Source organism: Numida meleagris, chromosome 16 (assembly GCF_002078875.1).
Source record: "Numida meleagris isolate 19003 breed g44 Domestic line chromosome 16, NumMel1.0, whole genome shotgun sequence".
NCBI lineage: Eukaryota > Metazoa > Chordata > Aves > Galliformes > Numididae > Numida > Numida meleagris.
The window spans coordinates 4,347,028-4,370,679 of record NC_034424.1 but is presented as its reverse complement, the minus strand read 5'-3'; the positions used below and the strand labels follow the sequence as shown (position 1 = coordinate 4,370,679).

The window sequence follows — 23,652 nt, the reverse complement described above, 5'->3', positions numbered from 1 at the left end:
CTGCCTTCTCGATATAACTACACAAGTCTGCGTCACTAACATCTATTCAGGAGTCTTGAATGTGACTGTTCACTCTGATACTGATTTTATATGTGTGAAACTACTCAGAGTGGTAGTGTCTTAAAGGGTCTTTGAGGTACAAGAACAGATTGCTTCTGAGTGTTACTATTTCTGTGTAACACTGGCTTCCCTTGCATCAGAAAGTTTCTTCACAAATCAGCCTGTTGTTGTGAGGGGCCCTTGGGTTTCTTTCTGCTACCGAATAATGAAGTTTGGTGCTTCATCTTGGTAAGTGGAGTAACTTCAGGCTGGAAACTACAGTCTTCCAAGTTAAGATTTCTTGAACACCAACTTAGAAATACATCATAATGTTTTCCTTACGTAGGGAGATTGCCTTATGAGCATATACTGAAGCCCTGGCATTCCCACTTTGCAGTTTAGATTTACATAGAGATTTATATATCATAATTTGCTTTCATACTAGCATGGATGCTATTAGTTTTGCTTGTTCTTTGTTTGGTTGTTTAGGTTACTGATCTTCTCTTGATGGTTAAGGACCTGCAGTTAACTAATCAAGAACTTCAGAAGAAACAGCTTGGATTCTTCACAACGGATTCTCAAGGGAAGGAAGCACTGAGGATATTAAACCAGAGTGAGGTTGGTTTTCAGGGTTAAAGCAGTGAATCTGACTCTCACATCTAATGTACCTTGTGGAATCGTTTACCTAAGTGCAGAATGACTGTAAAACCTGGGGAGTTTAGGTTGTTAATTCCTTATAATAAACTAATGATGTAAGGGAATTTAGGAGGTTAACACAAGATCTCACAGTCTCAATTCAGCAAGTGTTCAGTGATGTGTTCAGTAGATTTTAAAGAAGCAACATATATATTAAAACATTTCTTGGGTCTGCCATCTGTTGGTTTTCCCATTTAAAAGGGGAAGAAAGAGTTAATTTTGCTTTGTTAAGAGCTCAGTGTCCTGTCATGATAGCACAGGACACGAGTTCCTTTGGTGCCATCAGAAATCCCAAAAGATGCTTGCTTTTTCAGTTTTAAGACATCCTTGTGTTACCTTTATTTGAAATACGTTTTAATTGAAAACCTATTTAAATTACAGAATGACCTTCAGGAGTGTTGCGAATTTTACTGAAATAACGAATTTTCAGGTGGCTGTAATGGTTTTGCCCTGAAAAGCTTGTGGGCAATCCGTTTTGGAGTGCTTGTGCTTTCTGTAGATGGGTCTTCCTGGTAATTTGCCTTGCCATCCTGCAGAGGGTGCTGCACCCCCACCGATGCCATAGTGCATAGGAAGGAATTTGTGTCACTACATGGCAAGATGTGATCGTGTGTTTGACTCAGCATGAGCAGAACATACAAGGCCGCTTACTTAGGAAGCTGCCCCTGTGAAATGAGGTGCAGAACGGCAGAGAGCGAAGCCTGTAAAACATCAGGCCTCAAAATTCTTGTAACACGTAGAAATGTAAAATTTGACGAAGTTTTATTGTGTGTCAGTATGATGGTAGTGCTATAGAGCTCAAAAGTTAAAGGATGTGCGATTAAATGCTTTTAGTTTAAAAGGTACCATTTCGTCATTCCTGGCAGTAAATGGCTATTTGTTTTTTGGGCTATGGATTGTGACAACAGTGCATTGTGCATATTAATAACCATTGTCAGAGAGGCCACGTTCTATTTCTTGTGTGTATTTCGGGCTAGGATTTGTTGGCAGGTAGTGCTGAGATGGTGCTAACACACGTCTGTAAGAGCAGCTGAGACAGGAGCAGGAACATGCAGCCTCCTCAGGTTCTTAAAATGAACTCATCTTCCTTTTCCTTCCGAAAGCCAGTGCACAGGTCAGATAAATGTGCATCCTGGGGTCTCTGCAGGGCATCTCCCCCAGGCCTGGCAGCCCCTGGTGCTCCATTTCATAGAATCACAGAATCCTAGAATGGCCTGGGTTGAAAAGGACCTCCAAGATCATCGAGTTTCAACCCCCCTGCTGAGCGCAGGGTCTCCATTCTTGGCCATTTCTTGGCGCATTTCTTGGCCTCGTCTTTGGAAGAGAGGGAGGAGAGCAGAATAAGGTTGTTTTTGTCCCGTCCTCTGAACATCTGCTATCTCGGAGAGAAGCAGCCTCAGTGATTTCAGCCTTCAGGGCTCCAGGGATCTTTACAAACCAAGCATATCAGTGGTTCATTTAGGAAAAACATTCTCAAGGTTTTCAGTCCCCAAGGAAATACTTTAAACAGGCTGCTTATTTTTAGTAGACTTTTTTTTTTTTTCTGGCCTTAAGCCACTTTTTTTTTTTCCTAATATTTTGTTGAACGTTAGATTATGTTCCTTGGAGCACAGAAAGTTTCCTTTCAGCGTCTCAGACGTAGGACCAGGCTTAAACTGCAGTAATTTCTTGTTACTGCGTGCTGTAACCTGCTGGTCTGATGGAAGAGTTCCATTCTGAGAAGCATCACTTCTTTAGCCCAGTACTGGCCTGGGAAGCTCATCTGCTGGAAGATATTGAGTCAGTAGACGTAGCTGCATGGGGTGGATAAGTTATATGTGCAAATAAGTTGAATCTTAATACACAAATATAGGGTTTGACAAGCTGGATCTACACATGGAAGATTAGAATTTAGCATTGTTTTGTGATAGCAAATATGATTGGACTTCTGATTTCCTACGATTACAATGAGAAGATATCTTTTTTAAAGCATGTCCTTGCTGTCTACCCCAGTTCTGTCTATCTCACTCCAGTTTTTAGATGATCTTTGCGTTGTCCTGGAAAACCGAGTTTTAAGTGAAAATACCAAGACCAAGACTCAACAGTTAATTTTGAATATAGATTTCTAACAGCAAAAGGCAAATATATTAATAGGCTGCACCATCCAGTTACTTAAAACCATTAGAGTTGTTTATGCTGCTAGAGATTGGAAGGTACAAAAAGCCTTTCTCATTTATTTCACGTATACATTGATGTGCACCTTTTGTGCTCAATTAAAAAAAAAAACACAAAACCAACAAACCCACACATGCGTTCAATTCCCAGTGTTCTTGGGAAGTAAAAATAACACTCCCTGCAGAATCCTGTTTGTCTGCAGTTGGATCGACGTGCTGAGAGCCAAGGCTGTACATGTACAGCCTGTGAGGCCGGGGAAGCAGGTTTTTCTTTGCACGTCACAAGTTCCAGCTCCGCGCTTTGTATCCATCAAAACTATAAATATCACATCCACAGCCACTAGGCACCAGTTGCTTTCCTTTCAGCGTGTCAGCTGAGTCTCTGTACCTGTAATCATCAATTTACTGCTTTTTCCGTAGCTATGCTCAGGGTTCTGCTTCCTCTTGTCTTTGGTTAGTTTTTCTTTAGCTCCACGTGACTGTTTTACGCAGCAGTGCTATGTTATTGGCATGGTGCTTTAAGGGTAAAACGTGGTGTCTAATGCAAGCCTCGATCTGCTGTGCCAATGCTATATCCCACCTATGGTTTAGGCATCCTAGGCACAGCATCACTGCTATTTACCGTCACCCACGTTCCTTATTTTTTAATGAGGTTCTAGCAGCAAAGATCTTCAATAACCATCTTTTTCTATTAGATTGTAAAAAGTTGCCATAAACAGGATGATATAAATGTCCAGTCTGGTTGAAATTCTAGTTTGGTGTTCTTTAAATGGAGTTGTTCGGATGCGGAGGCTCTGTGCTTTCATGCTCCTTTATCCAGCCTCGTGCCTTCTCTGGTCCTCTGCTGCTCCTTCTTCCCAGCTGGACAGGCAGTAACTGCTCAGCTGGTTGGAGCTGCTCCCTGGCTCCAGTCTGCCACAGTTTGGGAACCTTTGTTCCAGCGTGCTCCTAAAATACTATATTCTGCCCAATTCATACCACAGTGCATTCAAGAACCCCCGCCCTGAAAGCACCAGTTTTACTCTGCGACCTACTGGAATGTAACCAGGGATGTAAATAAATTATTTTCATTTTCCTGTCTTACCGAATACTTAGTTATATATCAGCCAAAAAAAAAAAAAAAAAAGACCAAAGCTTGTTTATGCAGTGCAGCTCAGGGTCTCCTCATAGGTGAATTTAACGCCATGTGCTACAAACTGGCAAATTTAGGCTAGACAAAGCAGATGAAGCTGTTCTTACAGTAACTCTTTTTAGAAAGCTACATATGCTTTCTTTGGAATGTGCCTGCATCTTGGGTGCTGGAGAAAAGCCCTCCTTGTGCAGCAAGTAGAAGTGAATTCTGGCAGTGGGAAAATAAAACGAGCATGGTTGAGGACAGGGGTCTTTTGTCAGCAGAGGCAAAATGATGTTCCTTTGTTATTGTAATATCTGAGGGGAGAGGGTTAAATCAAAATGAAATAATGTATAAAATCAGGTTTCACTGTAAGATGAATAATTCCTGTTTTTTATATTAATTTTCTTTGATCTCGTTGAAGAAGTCTAATTCAGTGTTTGTTACTTTGTATTACAGGCTTTTTTTGTTTTCTTTTAAGACATGTCACTGACTTATTTATGCACGTTTCATATCACAGTATTTTTTTGTGCTACATTTTCACATCATTCCATACTTTGTATAGTTTCTTGAAATACCAGAGGAGCCGGTGAAGCAGACTGAAGATGGTGACAATGGCAGGAAGCTGCAGAACAGTCAATTTTATGAGAGGGGCAGCCAGGTAGGACTCTGCTCTGGATACACTGCGTTTCTCTTTCAAAACTCTGTAGTTCAAATTATGTGAGGTTTGTCTGCTGCCATCGTTGATGAAAAGTATTTGAGATCCTTCTTCTGGGTTGGAATGCTTGATTGTCATGGTAACTTGCTAGACACGTTTTCATACTTAACACAAGCTTCTGGAATCTGCTGTCCTCTGATCGTTCCAAAGCATCGTGGTATCGTAAAATTATTCAAGTTAAAAGGAACCTCAGAAGATCATAGAGTGTAATTAGCTGAACGTTTCTAGTTGTTTGAAAATGGTAGCGTGCTAAAATACGATACAAGTGACAGATGTTGAGTGGTTGAGTTGAAGAAGAATGACCTTCTGTTATTTGAAATTTGTAATTCCCGTGTTTCTCTGTTGACTAGGTATGCCTTCATGAATCCATGGATCGTCTTTCTGAGGCAGATAAGCAGGTAAATGTTGTATTGTGAAGATTCTCCTGCCTCTTAAACATTTCAGTGTCTCACTAGTGATGCCTATCCATGAAACTGTGAAGTGGGCAGGGTGTATACACTCACATAGTTGATACAAAAGGCTCCCATTGACTTAAAGGATGGTTGAATTACTGGAGAGGACCCATGTCGAAACAAAGTCTCTGGTGTAACATGCAAGAAGCTGGCAGTTTGTAAATAGTTTAAGTTACATCCTGTCCTTGCCATCAGAGCTTGCACCTGGAGATCCCAGGACAGAATTTGGTACTGTAAAGGCAAATGATTCAAAGGTGAACTGATAAAAAGCTAGCTGTAATCTGCAGGCAGCATTCCAGAAGTTTCATACCTATTCAAAGATAAATACCATCAGGGAAGTCTACTTACTGCTAAACAACTGATCAGTATGAATTAATCATGTGAAATAGATGTTCATTTGTTTTTCAATTAATAAATGGTAAGTGAAATGTCTGTGGGTGCTTCTTAATGTAGATAAAGGGCATCAGGAATTAGAAAACCCAATTACAAAAAGATTACAGCCCTTAATTTAATAGAATGTTGCATACCTATCTAATAAGAAAATATTTGCAATTTTTTAACAGATAACTCCATCAGGCTATTCAGAGAGTTTCTGCAAAGATAGACATTATAGGAATCCAAATAAGCCTCAGTTTGAACATGATACAACTGGCAAACACTTTGGCAGAATAGGGATGAGTGAACATGAAACAGAAGAGATGAACTTGCTCACATCTCTTTTAAGAGAAAATAGAACATCTGTACTTGAATCTACGTAAGTATGAGAGAGATGCACTGCTTTTGACAGTATTTCTATTTGAGAAGAGAATAAAGTAATTTTGCTAAAGTGAATTTAGATAATGGCACTGTCTAATTTACCTGAGAGATTGGCAAGGCGCCTTCAGAGCCATTTTAGTCTATCATGCAATTAAGTAATTAGGAAACATACTATCAGTAGAAATCCTTATGAAAAAACCATTACAAGAAAAAAAGCTCCCCGAAGTTATTGATATATGGAGCTTTACTGTAGAGAGGAATGTTTGCAGAGGTGGGGACTAGCAGTGCTAAAGGGCTCAGATGATAATACATGCTATTGCTTTCCTTTTTTTTTTCCTTTTTTTTTTCCTTTTTTTTAATAATATTAAAATAGCTGAAAACACAGGGCAGTAAACGGTGGTGTGTTGAAGGGGATGAGTCCATATTGCTGTAGAAGGGATGTGATTGAGAAATTGTTGATAGTGGAAATGGAGCTTCAGTGGCTGGAGTGTTAATTTTGATTGGCCATTACTGGTACCCTTCGTGGCCTCTGTCTTCCTATCTGTGTGTGTGTGCGTGTTATACTACAGTGCAATCAATTCCCAGCTGAAATGCTCATTTCTTTAGGAGCTGGACAATACCAGACAAGATGTATAGAAAAAAACACACCCTCGTTAGGTTTTTTTCCCTCCCATTTTATGCTTAAACCACTTAAACTCCTGGTTGAAAACTCAATTACAGCTTTGCTAGAGATCACTCTCATTTTTCTTTCTTTGTTCTTTCCATGTTGTTATGACTGTATACAGTATTGAATGACTTTTGTTCCTGTGCCCATCAGTGTTGTGCTTTCCGGAGAGTAATGGGAATGACCTTCCATATCCTGAGAGCTCAGCAGTGCTGGTAGTGGAATATGCTGCAGAGTTACACAAGTCAAACCCTGTTCTGTGTTCAGCATGCACTGCAGCTGACTTTACTCAAGCAATTCTGTGTTTTTACGTTGCTGTTCAAAACTCTCCAAGAGCTCCAATGATCTTAGCTGTCAAAGCACCAGTGGGTGATAAATGGGGGGTTATTACTCGTAGAGGATGAACAGATGACATTGCTTTATTTGTTAACTTTACTTAAAAGTCTGCTAATGAGTGATTCCAACACTGTCATCCTTGGCTCTCCAGTGTGTCATTTTTTCTGTATTCGGATATAAATGACCAGGCTAACTCATGATGAGCCTCTACTTTGGGTAACTTGATTCTCGCTAATGACATTAGATGCCAGACAAAGGCATAAAAAGCCTAGTTAGTCTGTAGCACTTCAGATGCTAACTGTGTAAATACAGTTGTTTAAAATGCTAGTTTATATGTTTAGTGGCACAAACTGTTCTTTATTGGACACATGATATCATCTGTAGGATTTGAAGACTTGCTTATGCCTTAAGAGCCTCTTATTTGGCTTCAGTTTCATTTAAAATGTTGCTTTCAAAACTGTTGTCAATGGACTCTGGTTATCTGTGAGGCAGTTTGGTGGTCTGTAATGAGCTATTTCTGCAGGCTTCTGGCAGCTATCTCTGTTTCCAACTTCCGTGTTGCATTAGAAATACACAAAGGGGCCCACTGCAGAAAAAACTCAACGTCTAGAGCCTGTGTTTTGGTGGGAGTTTTATTTTTCAAGTATTTAAATCAGAGAGTAAACTCTCTTGAAAATACATTCCTGTTTTTCCTATTGCTGTTATGTAAACAATTGATGTAGTTACTAGAGGTTTACTAACTGTTCATGAATGAGGAGGGGGGTGGTAAAGCATACGTGGTCATGAATAGGAGAAAAGTGTTGATGAGATAATTTGTGTTATAATTCACGCTGTGAAAATGTTTCAAAACCTCTGTTCATTAGTGAGTAATTCATTAGTGAATAAAATAAAGTCTCCCGGGAATTTCAAGTATGTCAAGACACTGCAAAAGTGTTTCTTAGAAGGTGTTGTTTGCTTAAATAAAAATCAAAATTCATGCCTTTTCTTTCCTCCTTCCTGAGTATAGCAGACAAGAACAAATGAAAACTGTAAGTGAACTGTTAGATCATCTGAACACAACTGAGCAAGAATGTTCAAGTGAAGACATAGAGAAAAAGAACGAAAAAGATCTTAGGCAAATGATTATTCAACTAGGAGCTGAGCTCAAACATTTCAAGCAGGTCAATAAATTCTTAAAGCAGCAAGTGGAATTGAAATCAACTTTTGATGGGAAGGAGAAGCTTCATCCAGATGCAGCGCCGCAGATTAATAAGGATATTGAGTTGCTGAAAGTGGAATCGAAAGATGCAGCTACACAAACAATGACTTTAGAGGGTAATGTCATGAGATTCAAACATGAAGGCAATAAAGCAGCCTCGGAAGAAAACACAAAATACTCAAGATTAAATGCAGAAGAACTTCAGCAGGAAAGTGTGTGTAAGAAGAGCGAGCAGCATGAAAGAGGTTTTTCTTCAAGGAGAACAAATGAAGTAAGTTTATTTAAGATTCTCTTTTCAGTACTCAGGGAATAGATGTACAAAAGAGAGAAGTATGTTTCATTTCTAATATTGGATTTTGCTTTTGTGTAGTTTTTAAAATTAGCAAAAGAGATGTACACGAGATGTATGTAAGATCATTGTTCTTAATGTTTGAAGCTCTTCATCATGCACTTCAGTGTGCCTTAGAACATTAATTAATTGAATTTGTATCCTCGCTGGGACTAGGTACCAGTAGACATTACAGCTATTGGATAGAGAGGTAGATTATAGCGTAGCGGCCTGATTCTGTGCTGCCTTATATCTTGGTATAGATGCTCATAAAGTGCAGAAGCAGAGTGTTCTGAACCTCTAGTTTATTGAGTTTAGGTAGCAAATGAGATCTAGAAAACTGAAGACTTGTGCAGTGTCTGGGAGCGCGCAGGTGAAGCGCTAATGGTAGATTTCGACAAACTCCAATCTTGCTTCTGTGCATTAACATCTTGCCATCATGTCTCTCTCTTAGGGATGTCTGACAGCTTTATAAACTGAGAGCTCGGTTCTTCATATTTGTTTTGGGAATAAAGTGCACAGAGTCTGCTTTGTGCACGGGCTTAATTTGCTTGTGCCATTAAAGTTTTCAGGTTGTTTGAAGGCGAGTTCTCTGTGATCCCCAACAAAAAGAGGACAAAGTGTCTACTGAAGGGTTCCTGAGTACTGACTGTTTCAGTAGCAGGTGTAGAGGCTGAGGTGGAAACTCTTTGAGGATCTTGCAGGGGAAACAAAGAAGAATCTTGTTGACTTTGTGTGCCACTAATAGAGAATGTTGTAGCACCTGCTGCAAAGAATGGTTTCTGTGACTTTAGTGATCAAGGGATTGCTGACAGCTAGTGATTTTTGTTCTGGCTTGTTCTCATTGTCTTCATTGCATTTAAAGAAGGGGCTCGTAAACCAGTGTTGTCTGTGCTGGTATAAGCATCTCAGTCTGGTTTGGGACTTTAAGGAAAAGATTTTGTCATGCGTGGTTGGTCCCTGGGAAACCCTTTGGAGAATTCTTTGCAATCAAAACCCGTGTACGTAACTCACAAAAACAACATCTTGTTTCACCAATCAATTTACACATAATCAAACTCTATCTTTGCTTGCTGGCAGAGATTCAGTTACATTCCCAGACGTTTAAGCTCTCCTTACTGGTGGCAGTTTTTCTACCTTTTAAAAGATACGTGGATAGGAAAGACAATGATAATGGAAATGTTCTTAGGTCATTGTAGGGAAGGCTTAGGTTAGGTGTTAGGAGGGAATTCTTTACTCAGAGGGCAGTGTGGCCCTGACACTGCTGCCTAGAGTGGTGGGAGCCCCATCCTTGAGGTGCCCAAGGCCAGGCTGGATGGGGCCATGGGCAGCCTGAGCTGGGGGGAGGATGCAGCAACCAGCCCATGGCAGGGGGTTGGAACTGAGTGATCTTTAAGGTCCCTTCCAACCCAAGCCATTCTGTAATTCTATGACTCTTAGTGTTTTTAGGCTGCTGGACGTTTGGTCAGTCATGTTTGGCAGGCTGACTGCTGTACCTCTACCTTATGGGTGCCCTGGCTGCTCTGACCAGGTTCTTTGGAGACAGAGAGGAACTGGCCTGTCTCTTCTGGGGCTACCTGGGGCAGCTGGCTTTAGGAACACTTGAAGAGATGAGGGCAGGTGGTAACAAATAGTTAAGGTGCGTGGTAGGGGAAGGGCTTGGAGATCCCAGCTGGCCTGTTAATGCAGATCTGCTTATGATGACTTGTGTAAAAGCACACATGGTGTCTTTGGTTTGCTGGTATCACCTCTCAGGAATGAAGGACAGTCTTTCTGGAGGCAAATGTAGACCTCTGTGCCCTCCCTGAGGAATGCCAAGAGTCCTTTCTGCAATTCTGATCACTGAAACCTCTTTATTTCAAGTTCTCATCTTCGTTAAATTCCAGCGTCCTGTTTAATTCATCATTTGCCAGATGATTGCAACCTCAGTACTGGTTAAAATTCTTCTTGTTTGATCTAATCCAGTACACTGGCATTTCTGAATGGCTTTTATTTCATATAGCCTGCTGAACTGAACTTGGAGTAATCTGTGCCATGTATATGTATATCCATCAGCCTTGAGACAGGTGGGAATAATTTGATACTATTAAGAGCCTTTTCGTAAAACTAGAAAAGTTCATCTCAACAGGCTTTATTTTTCAGCTTCCAAATGATATTTGTATTCACGTATGTACAAAACGAATTGAGGATGTCATTAGGAAAATGGAACTTGCTTTTTATTATTTTAAATTGTGTAAAGACTATAATTGCTAAGAAATGAATTTGGAAAGGTATTTCAGAATACGTTGGGTGGTAAAAGAAATTACAGGACTTACGACACCGGTGGAGCAAATGAACAGCAAAAAAAACCCTAAATCTGTATGAACATGCCATTATTGATTTTTATTATTATTACTACACACAATTCTATAACTTCCATCAACGTATAGCATATTTTTATCCCTCTGGAGATAGTGCTATCTTATGCTCTGTGGCTTAACCAAGGACGCATTTATTTTATGTGGAGTCTTCAAAAGGTGAGCAGCTGCCATGCTGTGATCTCCACTAAGAAATTGAGTTTCTCCCCCCAGCTCCAACGATGGAATGGCAGTTACAGTAGGTGATGGGAGCAGGAGCAACGTATAGAGTGTGTGGGTGAAGAAACTATTCATGTTCATCAATAATTTCTCTCTGGCAAAATACATTGCAGCTGATGCAAAGCTCTGTTCGTTTGCTTAAAGGTAAGAAAGAGCTGGGATGAAGTGTAGGGCCTGTTGGATGGAGACAGAAGAAGAAAGGAAAATATGTTCAGGAATTTAGGGAAAATTGAAAAATCCTCAAAAAAAAGGGACTTAAGGGAAACAATTACTCGCCAGTCACTTGTGATACTTCTCAGGAGAGTGGGTAGTAGCAGTCAGAGAAGTTAGTTTGAGTAATAAACTCTTTCTAGGGTGTACGAAAATTCGGGGTTAACGAATACATCTGCTGACCAAAAACCTTTGGTTGGTTGGTGGTGAAGTTGCTGCCTTGCATCATGGGCTGGCAGCCATTCATGGAGTGGCTGTGGGTGCATTAGCAGCACTCACTCAGAAAACTGAACCAGTGGGATGGGGTTTTTGTTCTCGCTGATTATTTGTTTTCCATGTCGCAAGGGTATTGCAGTCTTATTTTCAAAACAATTTCATATGACAGCTGACTGATACTACTGGGAAATCCTTATTTTTCCTGGGATGCTTGTTTATACTTCCTTTACTTGACTGTTACCTATCAGCTGAAAGCTGCCGTTTTATTCAATGCCTTTTTCAGACTGATGCTGCTCACCCGCTGAGGAGGTCCCGGCTGCCCGTTCTCCTACGATCATCCAGACCAGTCAGAAGCTGGCCCATGCACTCCTCTGTGCACACATCGCATTCAGAACTCTGGCGTCACACCAGGGCACCTTATGAAGGTCTGAAAGCACGTGGGCTTCAAACCAACCAGCTTCAGCCACGAGCAAATGGAGAGCTACCATTGCACGAGTCTGGAACTGAAGATCTGCAAGAGGAGCCTGCACGGGAGAGCACATTAGCGAGAGGTAAATAAGCAATTGTACTTAAAGAGCAGACATTGCAGTGCTGCTTGAAATAGTGGATTCTTTCCTTGTAGAAAGTAAAAACAGAACACTTCTACACACATCAAGTGCTGCTTAAACTTAAGGTCTTATTGAGCGGTGAGTTAGACGTATGTAGATCTTGAGAAGCATTGTTGTTTTTTTCTTTTAGTTGAATCTTTGCTGCTAGAAGGTAAAACAGCTTTGTATGGAATAGAAAGTCCATTGCATATGTGGCATGAAGTACATAATAAATGACAGTTTTGCAGGGCGCCCACATGTGTGCACACATGTGTCAGTGTTCAGGTAAATGAAAAAATTCCTGTACAGGCTTCCAAGTCTGATGAAAACTGTAACAGAGACAGGAGAGTATAAAAATGCTGTATTTGTTTATGCTGTGTAAATACGTTTTTCCAATATTCCACTGATGAGTCAAGGCAGCTGTGTCAGTTCCCAGTGTGGCTGGGTTAATTTAAACTCACTTGTTGACAAAGTGTCTGCATCAGCAAAGTATGACAAATTTGTAAGGCAGAGAACAATGGGTACTGTATAAAGATTTGGAGCGGTAAAGAAAAAATGTGTTTAGCAGTAAGATTAAAAACTGAGTAGAGACGTAAAGGACAGGTGGGGGACAGAGAAGACATAAACGTAAGAAATAAGATTAAATCAAGTTCCAAGTGAGCCAGTGTCAAAAGCAGAAGTTGCAGAGGCTTTGCTGTTAAGGATGACATTGTGGGATGGGGCAGATGTGGCATGGCTTAATCGTCAGTGCCGAAGTTGATAAGACTGTAGCATTTAATTTTGAATTATTGGTGCAAATTCCATGGAGAATTCTGAGAGGGAAAGTGCTTTTGGACTGGTCCTGAAATGAGCACTGCAGCTCTGAGTTTTCCTTTCCATTCCGGTTTCCTTATCCTACAGTGGGTAATGATGTACTACAGACAGTAATTCTGAGACTGGATGCAATGGAAGATTGCAGAGGATTCGTTTATGATTAATTATAGTATTGGACACACTCCTTAGCCTTTTCTCTATGCTTAACATGAAACATTTGAAAAGGCACTAAAAATTGGTTAGCAGTTATATTACAAATGGGACTTGCAAGTCTCTGTCTTTATTTGTTGTTAGGATGCTTTGGACATTCTTAAGTAGTTATTCTTGTAGTTCAGTCAAGTGCTTTAAAAAATGTGAAAACCCTGTTGCATCCCTCCAATATTTGTGTTACGTTTTCAGTAGTTGTTCCTTACATGATTCTTCCAGTTCTAAATTGTGAGATACTCAGGTTTAGATTTCTGGATTGTTTTTTTTTTTTCTTTAATTTTTTTTAACTATCCTCACTTGTGTTTTTTGTGTTTGTTTTTCCATTCACTTGCTGCCTTCTGTTTCCCCACTCTGCTGCTCTCCAGGTGACTCATGCAGCACAGCAGACAGTAGAGGAGCCCAGGTTGAATCACAAGATGCTGAATATGATACAGGGGACAAGAATGAATATGTGATGTACAGAAATCAGCAGAACTGTCAAGGTAGAGCATTTATATGGGATAAAAAAAAAATTGAAACTCTAGTCTCTGCTAAGTTTTGCAGTATTGCAGTTTGCTGCAGGTTGTCTCCTTTGTCATTATTTGTGAGTTCTAAATCTTGCTTACTTTGCTAGTATGGATGAATTGCTGTAAGAATCCAAGTTAGTCTTTTAAGGGTTATGTTTTCAGAAGGGTCACAGTAACTTATAGTCTGGGTAACAGGAAAAACAAAGAGTTGTGTGCCTAACCCTGATCTCTGCTGCTAATGTCCTTGCTTCTAAACACTGTTCTGTATTAAATACATTTTTTTTTTACATATATATTCTTCTGCATTGAGTTAAGAACTATTGGAACGAAACAGATGAACGATAGAATTTTGCTTATCCGAATTATTTGAAGGCATTCAACTAGGTTGAAACCTAATGGAATCGTTTAAGAAAATGTAAATGGACTTATTACTGTGCGTCAGTCATTTATGGGGGGGGGGCTTGAATAACGTAGTTAACCTGTAGTTCACAAGATACAGAGGATATGGCCAGTTTTGATCACGTCATTAATTGTATTCAAAGCGCAGAGTCCTTGCAGCCTGTCAGTCTGCAGGATCATGCTCCGTGTGCATGGACACACATACTCACACAGGGCATTTTAGTTCTTCTTTGCATAACGGGCAGTGTTTCATTAAAGGCTGTAGCCCATATTCTAATCAGAAGCATCTATTCCCCAAATCAGGGTTGCGGAGTTTCAGTTCATGTGGTACCTGAGGCTTTTTCCATCTCAGTCCACAACCTTTCTGCATCTCTTTCTGCAGCAATCAACTACGAGGTCGAAGCATTGTGCCCTTCAGGTAGAGGAGGAGGAAGAGAAGCGAATGAACTCAATGTTGCATCTCTTATTCACTGTGTCTTCTTGAATTCATACATGAATGCTTTCTTAGAAGCATTTCTGTCCCGTGATGCTGTTGCCTTTGGAATGTTGTAAATGGTGTGCAGCAATCTGTGTGTTGCAGAGAATATCATCCAGCCTTAATTTCAAATGTGCTGATATTCCAGTAATGCATCTTCCTCTTTTTTTTTTTTTTTTGCCTGTTTTTAGGTTATTTTGTTCTTATTATCTTGCCCTTGTGCTTGACTTGAGACTTCATATACAGCTGTCCCCTCAAACATATGGCTCTGAGTCAGATTTGGGGCATTCACATTCATTCTCCATGGAATGAAAGGGGATTTGGAATCTTCAGACTTACTCAAGATCAATGAATGACTCCCAGAAGGGAGTTTCTAAGTAGCTAAGATCTTTTGCAGAACTAATAGAAGGGGAGACTTTAATTTATTGGTAACCAGAAAATACCATTTTCTTTGATACTTATAGCCTTCGACATACACAGAACTATTAACATAGAGCATATGTAGCAATATATAGAGCTTTTATTGCTCTGAGTCGGGGTTGATTTCATTACTTAGAGTGGCAAAGTCAACCAAGAGATGTGCTGTGCATGCCAAATAAGTGCTGGCAAGACCTTTAACAGGGAACGTTTTAATGGATTTTGTTTAGAACACATTTTAAAGAAGAAGTTATTAAGGACTCTTTTTCAAATTTTACTATTTCATTGATAATCTTTTTCAAATTCCGCTGACTTTTTGCTCCAATCGGTTTTATATAGATTTTGAAGCGAGAAGAAAAAGAATGTGATTAGAAGTGTTAGGAAGACACATGTAGGGGTCATACAGCCCACTCTTAAACCTCGGTGCCTTCTGTCTGAAGTTATCTTCTTCTTGGCTGGAAAGGACTGGGCTTTGTCCATGTCTCTGGTTCAGAAGTGAATGTAGCAAAAGTAATTTTCAATCTTTTGGGAAAAGAAAAGCGGATTTGTTTTGAGGATTGGTTATTTGACAGCTGATAAGGAGCTTGCAGTGTTTGATGTTCAAGTTGAATTAATGGGCGAATCACAGAAAGAGGTGAAAGGGCCAAAACAAGTATGGTGCAGTTCGTAATTATTCTGCATTTTTATTCAGTCATTATAGAAGTAAATGAATTCGTTCTAGTGCTGTTAAGAACAGAATGTTAGATAAATATATATTAATATTCACACGCAAGCCTCCTGTTTTTCAGAAATGGAAAATCATCATGACATTAGTGATGTGAATATCCAGCATTCATTAAAAGAAATAAATGAAGAGCTTTATTCAATGGAACACGAGGACATTGACTCAGCCTCAGCACATTCAGGTTCCAAGTGTCTGCGTTCTCTCAAATTGGGTGTAACAAGCACAGATGCACTCGATGACGGCGAAGTCGTAGATGATACAGAAGAACTGAAACAAAGAATTAAGAATATGAAGTCTGAGCTTGAAAAGTACAAAATGTTCATATTTCATTTGCAGACCTCTGGCCAGCTTTTATCGAGCGGTATTTCCAATATAGTTCTGAGTGACACAGCTTTGCCTGGGGAAAGACGTTTTGTACAAGATACAGCTGTGCAAGAAATGAAACCATTTTCTAGTTTACATCAGCTGATGGGTTACGAGATCCGCACAGAAAATAGGAATTCGCAGTCTTCAAAAGCACAAACCCTGTGGCCAGCACAAAACCTTAAGGAGGTACTCTCAGCTAATGAGACAGATCTCAGGGAGGAGCAGGTTGCAGATGTGCATCTTGATGAAGCATACTGTCTTCAGAACAAACTGAGAGACGCGTCACCATCCAAGTGAGTAAAGTTGTTACTGCTCCAGGTTCCTTTTTCTTAACAGCAATACCACATAACCTAGGAAGGTAATATGGAGATAAATTTTATTCACATCCAACTATGTTGCAGTATAAATTTCATTAACTTTAACGTAGAACAACTAAAGCATTTAGTTAAGAGATGTCTTAGAATCATAGAATCATAGAATTAGCTAGGTTGGAAAAGACCTACAAGATCATCCAGTCCAACCATCCACCCACCACCAATAACCCCACTCAACCATGTCTCCCAGCGCTATATCTAAATGTTTCTTGAACACTTCCAGGGACGGTGACTCAGCCACCTCCCTGGGCAGCCCATTCCAGCGCCTGACCACTCTTTCAGAAAAGTAGTGTTTCCTAATGTCCAGCCAGTCTTGAAGTACAAAATACTGTATCTCTTAGTGCACGACTTCTGAAAAGCTCGTGCTATCCACAGTTATGATGCTGTGGATCTCTCCCCACACCTCGGGCCCACAGCTCTGCTGCAGAATGTCCTCTCCTGAGCAAAGGCAGTTATCCTTGGTTACTCTATGAGGTGGGATGACCTTATGTCACTCAGAGGTTGTTTTTGTCAGGTGGCATATATGAGAAAATGGAATGTCCCACTAAGCTACAAACATTTCCCTGGGAAACTGGCTGACAGGTTTATGCTGGCCCTTCTGTTTGTGTGACCAGGCTTTATGTGTAAAATAAGAATTTGAGACTCTGGTTATAATTTATTTTGCAGTTGTGTGCTGTAGTGCCTTCTTTGAAGGATGTAAAAGTATATATGTATTGAAATTAATGAATGAAATTTTATGGCATAAACTTGTAAGCCAGAAAATCATTTATGGGAGGCTGGAAAGCGTCGGTCCTATTTTTCATATGCAAGGACTAGGGGCAGCATTTCTGATAGCATGTATACAAATCACAGACATGAAATGTGGGCTCATAAGACTAAACCTTTTTTTTTTTTCCCTGGCTGTAGTGTCATTACTTTCCTGAGGGCTGATAGAATAACAGGAAGTATTACAAAGAGAGGTATCCATCCTGATGGCTTTCTTTGGAATGCTTGGGTAGAAATATTCAGAGACAGTGAGCAACCAGCAACACAGACAGTTCTGTATCTTCTAGTATTACTGTCATAAAATACGGTCTTACTACATAGTATATATAAATTTACATACCTTGAAAGTACACCTCATTCATGTTACAAAGGGAGATCTAACTGTGTGAATTAAGGAACGGGATGGTATGGATCTCTGTGAGATTTTTATGGCCGCTGTGTAGAACAGCTACACCAGTCACAAATGACAGACCCAAAGATGAGTTATGTATCTCTCCCTTTACAAATGACAATAAAAATGCCGCGACAACCCACACCATCATAGATTTTGTTTATGCCCTCTGTGCTTTGACTCCCTTCCTTTTTTCAGACCCACTCCCTTTGCTGATGTTTGATTCTGTAAAAGGAAGTGCACCTGTGCCGCAGACAGTTGCAATATGAAGGGGATGTCTATATCCACAAGTGCAGAATAAATTCAACTGATCTGAACTGATGTGTAGACCCTAGCTTGTGGAGAAGAGCTTGAACACTACAGTGGTTACCATGGTCATGCCTTTGGTAATAAGCATGCAGAGATGTGTAGAATTCATCAAACTGGATGAAAGTCAGATGTGCTCCTGGTGGCCAGTATAGAAGATTTCCATACTGAGTTTAAAAACAAACAAACAACAACAAAAAACAGGAAAAAATAAGTGTATTCTTAAACCATGTATTCAGTCTTATTTATTGTGGCACCTTCGCTGCAGTCCAGGTTACTTTCAGGCAGACAAACAAGTTCATTGTAATTTCTGCACAGCTTAGAAATGGAGCAGTTAAGTGAAGGACAATAACCACAAGTTATGCCCATAGATACAAAACTCAGCACTTAGAGACAATACATTTGTCATTGTGGCCGTAAAAGCATTTTAACAGAAAATTGAGCCCCATAAAATTATAGCTCAGAAATATAAATTTAATTCGCTTTTTATTTATATTTAAATGTTATTTATGGTCCGAAAATTACTTTCAAAGATAATTTCATTTTCTCAGATATGATTCATTAGTTCATTCGCAAGCTCGGGAGCTTTCCTTCCAACACCACCAAATTAAAGAGATCCGCTGTGGCTGTGTCACTTACCATCAGCATCTGACGAGCCTTATTAAAGCTTTTGAGGAGCTGCTTCAAGCCAGCGACGTAGATTACTACGTTGCTGAAGGCTTCCGTGAGCAGCTGAATCAAAGTGTGCTGTTGTTTGAGAAGCTCGAAAGGAAACTCCTGCATGGTAAGCAGCGGTGTTTTGTGCTTGTGGTTTGAGGTGCGTTCATGTTCTCGAAATCTGTAGTTTTGCGTGTGTGGAGATGAAACCCTTTCTATCTCATGGTTGCTTCTGAATGTGTCATGAGATGGGCTGGCTTGGAAGATAACATCTGAGTCCTCCAAGAAGACTGGGTTTTACCTTTGCAGTTGCCCTCCGTATTGGCGCCTTCCATTTTGAGCTGTCTTAGTGCACGCGCGCTTGAACTGCTCCAAACCTAGTGGTTATAGTTTAATAAAATTTTCATTTTAGCCCTATCATCGCAAATGTTGCTATTTCTCACCCAAACAGCTGGGAGGACTTCCGCAGATGGCAGCTGCAAAACTGACATCTTCAGCTGAGCACTTGAATGGCCCTAAAAAAAGGGACCCGGACCCCTGCATCTTCCTGAAATTGCTTCTGGAAGATCCCTTTGTTTGGGAACATTCAGCTCCCAGCCATGCAATGATCTGTATTCTGCCTTTCTTTAAAGATACTTGCAGCATTTTGCTGTTTTTGATGGCTCGTGGAAGGGAGCTGTATATGTGAAAAAGGAATTAACGGGCAATGTGTCATAGCAGCGTAATAAAAGATTGAGTGTCTTCAGTGATTTCAGTGGCTGCAGAGATTCCTTGCTTTAAAAACAGGAGGAGCGCGTAGTGAATAAACATTAAATGCCTTTAAAAAAAGAAACAACAACAAAAAAACCCACCGAGCCAACAGATGGTATCCTATATACCATGAAAAGCCACTGACAACTGAGACAATTCAATGTATCTAACACAATGGTGTTGCACTGAATCACGCTGTAAAATAAAATGATGTTTGTAGGGCGATAAAGAACATCCAGCTTACTAGGAACTGACTGTACAGAAGATGCATAAACAACCGTCTGTCTCTGCATTTCCATCCTGACCTTCAGTTCATTCCCCTGGAATTTCAGCTGTGCAACTCTTGCCTGCCACTTTTGCTTAATTGCGCAAAAATGTTACGCTATGCTGAGCCAAGGTGACACCACGCGATTCCTGTTTCCTAATTCAAATTAGTGTCTGAGCCCGGGTCTCTAGCACCGAGTTGTGCGTGTGCTTACACACTGTGCCACTGAGAGTTCTGCAGGCAGAGCCCTTTATTAAGGACAGCTTGTTAGCCTGGCTCCAGATGGCCAAAATCCGAGTGAGCTGGAATTGTTCTTGTGTAATTTTTATTGAAGTAGTAGTGACATGTACCCTAATCCTTCCGTCACATAGCAGGATATTTGGTCTCTGTCTGCTAACTGAAACACTAAGACCGTAAAATCTGGCACATATGTTGCTCAGTCCTTCCTCAGTCACTTCTTTTGAACTCCAAAGGAAGTTTTGTTGCTGTGTTATATAAATAGCTTTTCTCGTGTACAGTATTTGACGTGAATACGCAGCATGTTGAGAATCTGCTGGCTTCTCTAAATTCTCATTAATGTACCATTCCGTATTTGAATAGCTTGAGATGGAGGGGAAGCAAAAATTATTCTCAGTGTCTCTCTAATCAGATACTTTTTCTTTGCAGGAGAGTCAGTAGGTGCAGAAGTTACTATACTCTATGAATTAGCTCAAAGGTAAGAGTGCAACTCAATGTTATTTAAATATATTGTTGTTCGACAAGTTGGTAAGGATGCTCCATGTTCTGTAGCCCAGCCTAACTGTCTTACTTTTTGGGGAGGACTTTTTAATGTTGTTTCAATAATACATGTTTCGTTAGTAAAATATTCACAGAAAACAAATGTAGGCTTTTTTTTACTTCTCAGCAAATCATACAGTCATTGGGAAGGGATCATTAAAGGTCCACCTTCCTGCATTGAGCAGAGGCATCTAACAGAGACATCCACAGCTCAGTCAGCATGCTCAGAGCCTGGTCCAGCCTCACCTTGAAAGTCTCCAGGGACGGGGCATCCACCTCCAACCTATGTCAGTGTTTCACCAACCCATGAGTTAATTACAGAGGCGAAACATTGTGCTACCAGGATTTTTCTTTTTATGAAGAAACAGAATGTTCACTGTTGTGCTGTAAGACACCAGTGCGTATATTTAGGTATTATCCTAATTGCAGCTGCTGGGAAGGATAGCTTTTCTGGTGGTGTGACCTTGATGCTGGCTCAGGAGCACCAGAGCACAGTTCTGTTGAACTTCATTCTCAGAACACCGTTCTGCTGAAGAAAGCAGCGTAAGGGTGAAGGTGAAGAGAGCAGGTGTTGGCTGCTTATGTTTGGGTTTCTGCCAGCTTGGGATTCTTTTGTGCTACAGAAGTCCTCAGCTGCCTGTTTGAGGCAGTTTGAGGTCCCCTTAGCACGAAGGTGACCACCTCGTGCTGCAATGTGAACGCTGGGCTTCAGGTTCCTTGGTTGTTCCTGCTGACTTCAGCGAGGTTTGGATTTCGATCTTGATACACACAGCTAACACGTAGTGCTTTGACACATTTAGTCACCTAAAATCACTTGCTTTACCTTTGTCCTGTAAACATGACTCCGTGCTGCTGTCTTTTCCTGCTTCCAAAATAATAGAATAACCGTTGTATTGTAAAACATTTTGTCTGTCTCAAAAGGGAAAATGAGAAGAATGCCACAATGTACGAGGAGCTTAAGGATGAATCCCCTATACCATCTGCTCTTCATAGCCTGTCTGACTTCGATGTGTCGGAGAAGTCATCTCTGGGATCACCAGAGCATAGACACGACCTAGGAGAAGGACAGCACGGCACACTGCCACTTCTGCCAAGCAAATTTCCCCCAGGTAATTTTTTTTCCCAATGAAGATATTGGGGAAAACGCGATAAATAAGACACGAGGGAACTAATTAAGAAATAACGGAGAATGTTTGTCTGCCTCAGCTTTCCAGTATCTTGCATAATCATTGCAATTTCAGTAATAAGGCATACAGAGATGACAACGATTTGAACTACCTCCTGTTTGAAACAAAATTAACTACGATATTTTGTCTTTGTTGTTTTAGACTATCATCTTTTACAGTACTCCAGACGGTCTTTAAATAGACAAGTTATGAGGGAAAATAGACAATTGTCAAGAGATTATTGCACGGAAAAAGAAAGATTTTCTAATTTTATAAAAGCCAGTGTTGTGTTTCCTTGAGAATTGTAAGTGCTGCATAATTAATAAGCGGTGTCATGTTTGACCTGGATAGTTTCACTAAGCACAAGCGATGCTTGCAGTAGTTTGTTATAGGCAGCGATGAAAATTTAATAGCTGAGATAGCACGTACCGTTCAGGAGAAAAATATTGCAGAGTAAACCAGGAGTGTATGACATGGATAAACTGGCAAATAAGATAGTGACAGTTAAAACAGATAAGTTCCTGGGTAGAGCTGAAACTTACAGCCAGTGGAAGAAAAATTGTAGAATGGCAAAGCAAGAAGGAACAGGTACGGTAATGAAACTTGATAGAGCAGATTTATTTATTAAGGTTTGCATTGTGTGAGCCAAAGTCAAATTTATATCTGAGTTACTCCGGTAAGCTGCCTGTTGTTACAAGGAGGAATGCGTCCTCTTGGCGTGTTGAGTCTGAATGTGTGGCTGCCTTGCAGAACTTTGGATTCACGTCCAAATCTAGGGAATGTTCCAAGTAGACATCGCTTCCATCTCCTGCAGTTTTGTAGGAAGATGATGTTTAAAAAGCCTGAAAACTGGACCACTGTTAAGATTTAGAGTAGTTTTCAGTAAATGTGTGGTTTGGGCCCTGTATGGAAGAACAGTTGTTGTGGAGACAGTTATTTAGTGTCTAACATTTTGAAAGTTCTGTGTTGTTTTTTGATACTAACACGCATTAGGTTTGACAGGAGTGCTCAGTGGAGAGGAATGCAGTCGTTTACTCTAAATAAGAAGTGGTCCAAACAAAAAGAATTTCTTCTAAATAAGAAGTGATCTCTTGGTTTATTCAGAGTTATTAATGGAGCACCTGAATGAAATTCGAATTCTGAGACAACGTTTGGAATACTCCATAAAAAACAACGAGAGACTGAGGAAGCAGCTTGAGAGACAAGTAACAGACAAGGAGCTGGATCAAGGTAAGAATTTATCTGCTGATAACTTAAATCCACCTTTTCTGCCTGAAGCCTGAGGGAGCAAATGCCTAATACTACCCTTAACTCTGTTGCTTGAAGCAGATCCAGTACAGATGCACAAAGCTTCTGTGGGATGCAGGTACACCACAGAGCCCACAGCTGCACATATTGGTAAGAGCAGGACTGAAGTGCTACCAGGTTGTTTTATGCCATTTGATGTTACTGTGGGGGTGAATTTCACCCAGAAAATTGAATGACCTTCTGGTTCTGTTATCAGCGAACAGCCTGCTTCCTTCTGCCTTTAGGACATCATTATTGTTATAATGGTCTTGGATGTTAGGATGTCACCCTCTTAATTCTCTGCCGTGTCCAGCCAGGGGCAGTTGCAGGTGAGGAAACCAATTTTAACAACACAATTTCAGTTGGGCCCGAGCCCAGTATGAATGGAGGAGGCTATTTGCTCTAAATTACATTGCTGCTATTGATACAAAGGGGGAATGTTGTGGAATTAGCTCTCATACCTCTACTCCCCGTGTGCTGGGGGTGGTCAGTGCACCACGGACAGCACTGCCGGAGATGCCTTCTGTGCAGTTGTCTGACTGCTCTCAAGCCAGGATTTGTGTACGTACAAGGACAAATAGCTGCAGTAGAGCACAAAGCCTGGGCCTTGTTGTTCAGCCTGTCATTTGAATTGATCAGTGTGATAAATGTGTTCTACACAAAATGACGTGGTGAGTTTTTAATGAGAAGTACCTGTCAAACGGATGGAAATTTTGAACATAGAGTGGGTTTTCATTCCAAACTCTAATATAAAGCAGTGGATGAAAAATGCTAAAAATAAGCATGCAAATTCAGAGTCACTGCTCTTTCTTGCTAGTGTTCAGCATCTCTGAAAGCTGAGCTCAGTGGCACATTTAGAACTTTCCATGAGGGGGTGGCCAGGCTCTCACTTAGGACCATTTTCTAGCACCTTTCAAGCACACAGCACCAGGCATATATTCCCACATTTTGCTCTTTTTTTTGTTCT

The 23,652-nt window shown here is 40.5% G+C and overlaps 1 protein-coding gene across 3 annotated transcripts in view; it reads left to right on the top strand.

The window, feature by feature from the left end:
* The window catches only part of CDK5RAP2 (CDK5 regulatory subunit associated protein 2), a 74,232-nt gene that overhangs the window by 35,131 nt on the left and 15,449 nt on the right, over positions 1-23,652 (top strand). For all 3 annotated transcript variants that reach the window (XM_021414391.1, XM_021414390.1, XM_021414392.1), the window contains 12 exons: positions 529-657; positions 4,565-4,660; positions 5,068-5,115; positions 5,733-5,923; positions 7,932-8,394; positions 11,737-12,004; positions 13,426-13,542; positions 15,646-16,240; positions 18,335-18,567; positions 20,122-20,170; positions 21,154-21,341; positions 22,503-22,628. In XM_021414391.1, coding sequence (XP_021270066.1) covers positions 529-657; positions 4,565-4,660; positions 5,068-5,115; positions 5,733-5,923; positions 7,932-8,394; positions 11,737-12,004; positions 13,426-13,542; positions 15,646-16,240; positions 18,335-18,567; positions 20,122-20,170; positions 21,154-21,341; positions 22,503-22,628 — 2,503 coding nt within the window. The remainder of the gene's footprint in view (positions 1-528; positions 658-4,564; positions 4,661-5,067; positions 5,116-5,732; positions 5,924-7,931; positions 8,395-11,736; positions 12,005-13,425; positions 13,543-15,645; positions 16,241-18,334; positions 18,568-20,121; positions 20,171-21,153; positions 21,342-22,502; positions 22,629-23,652) is intronic.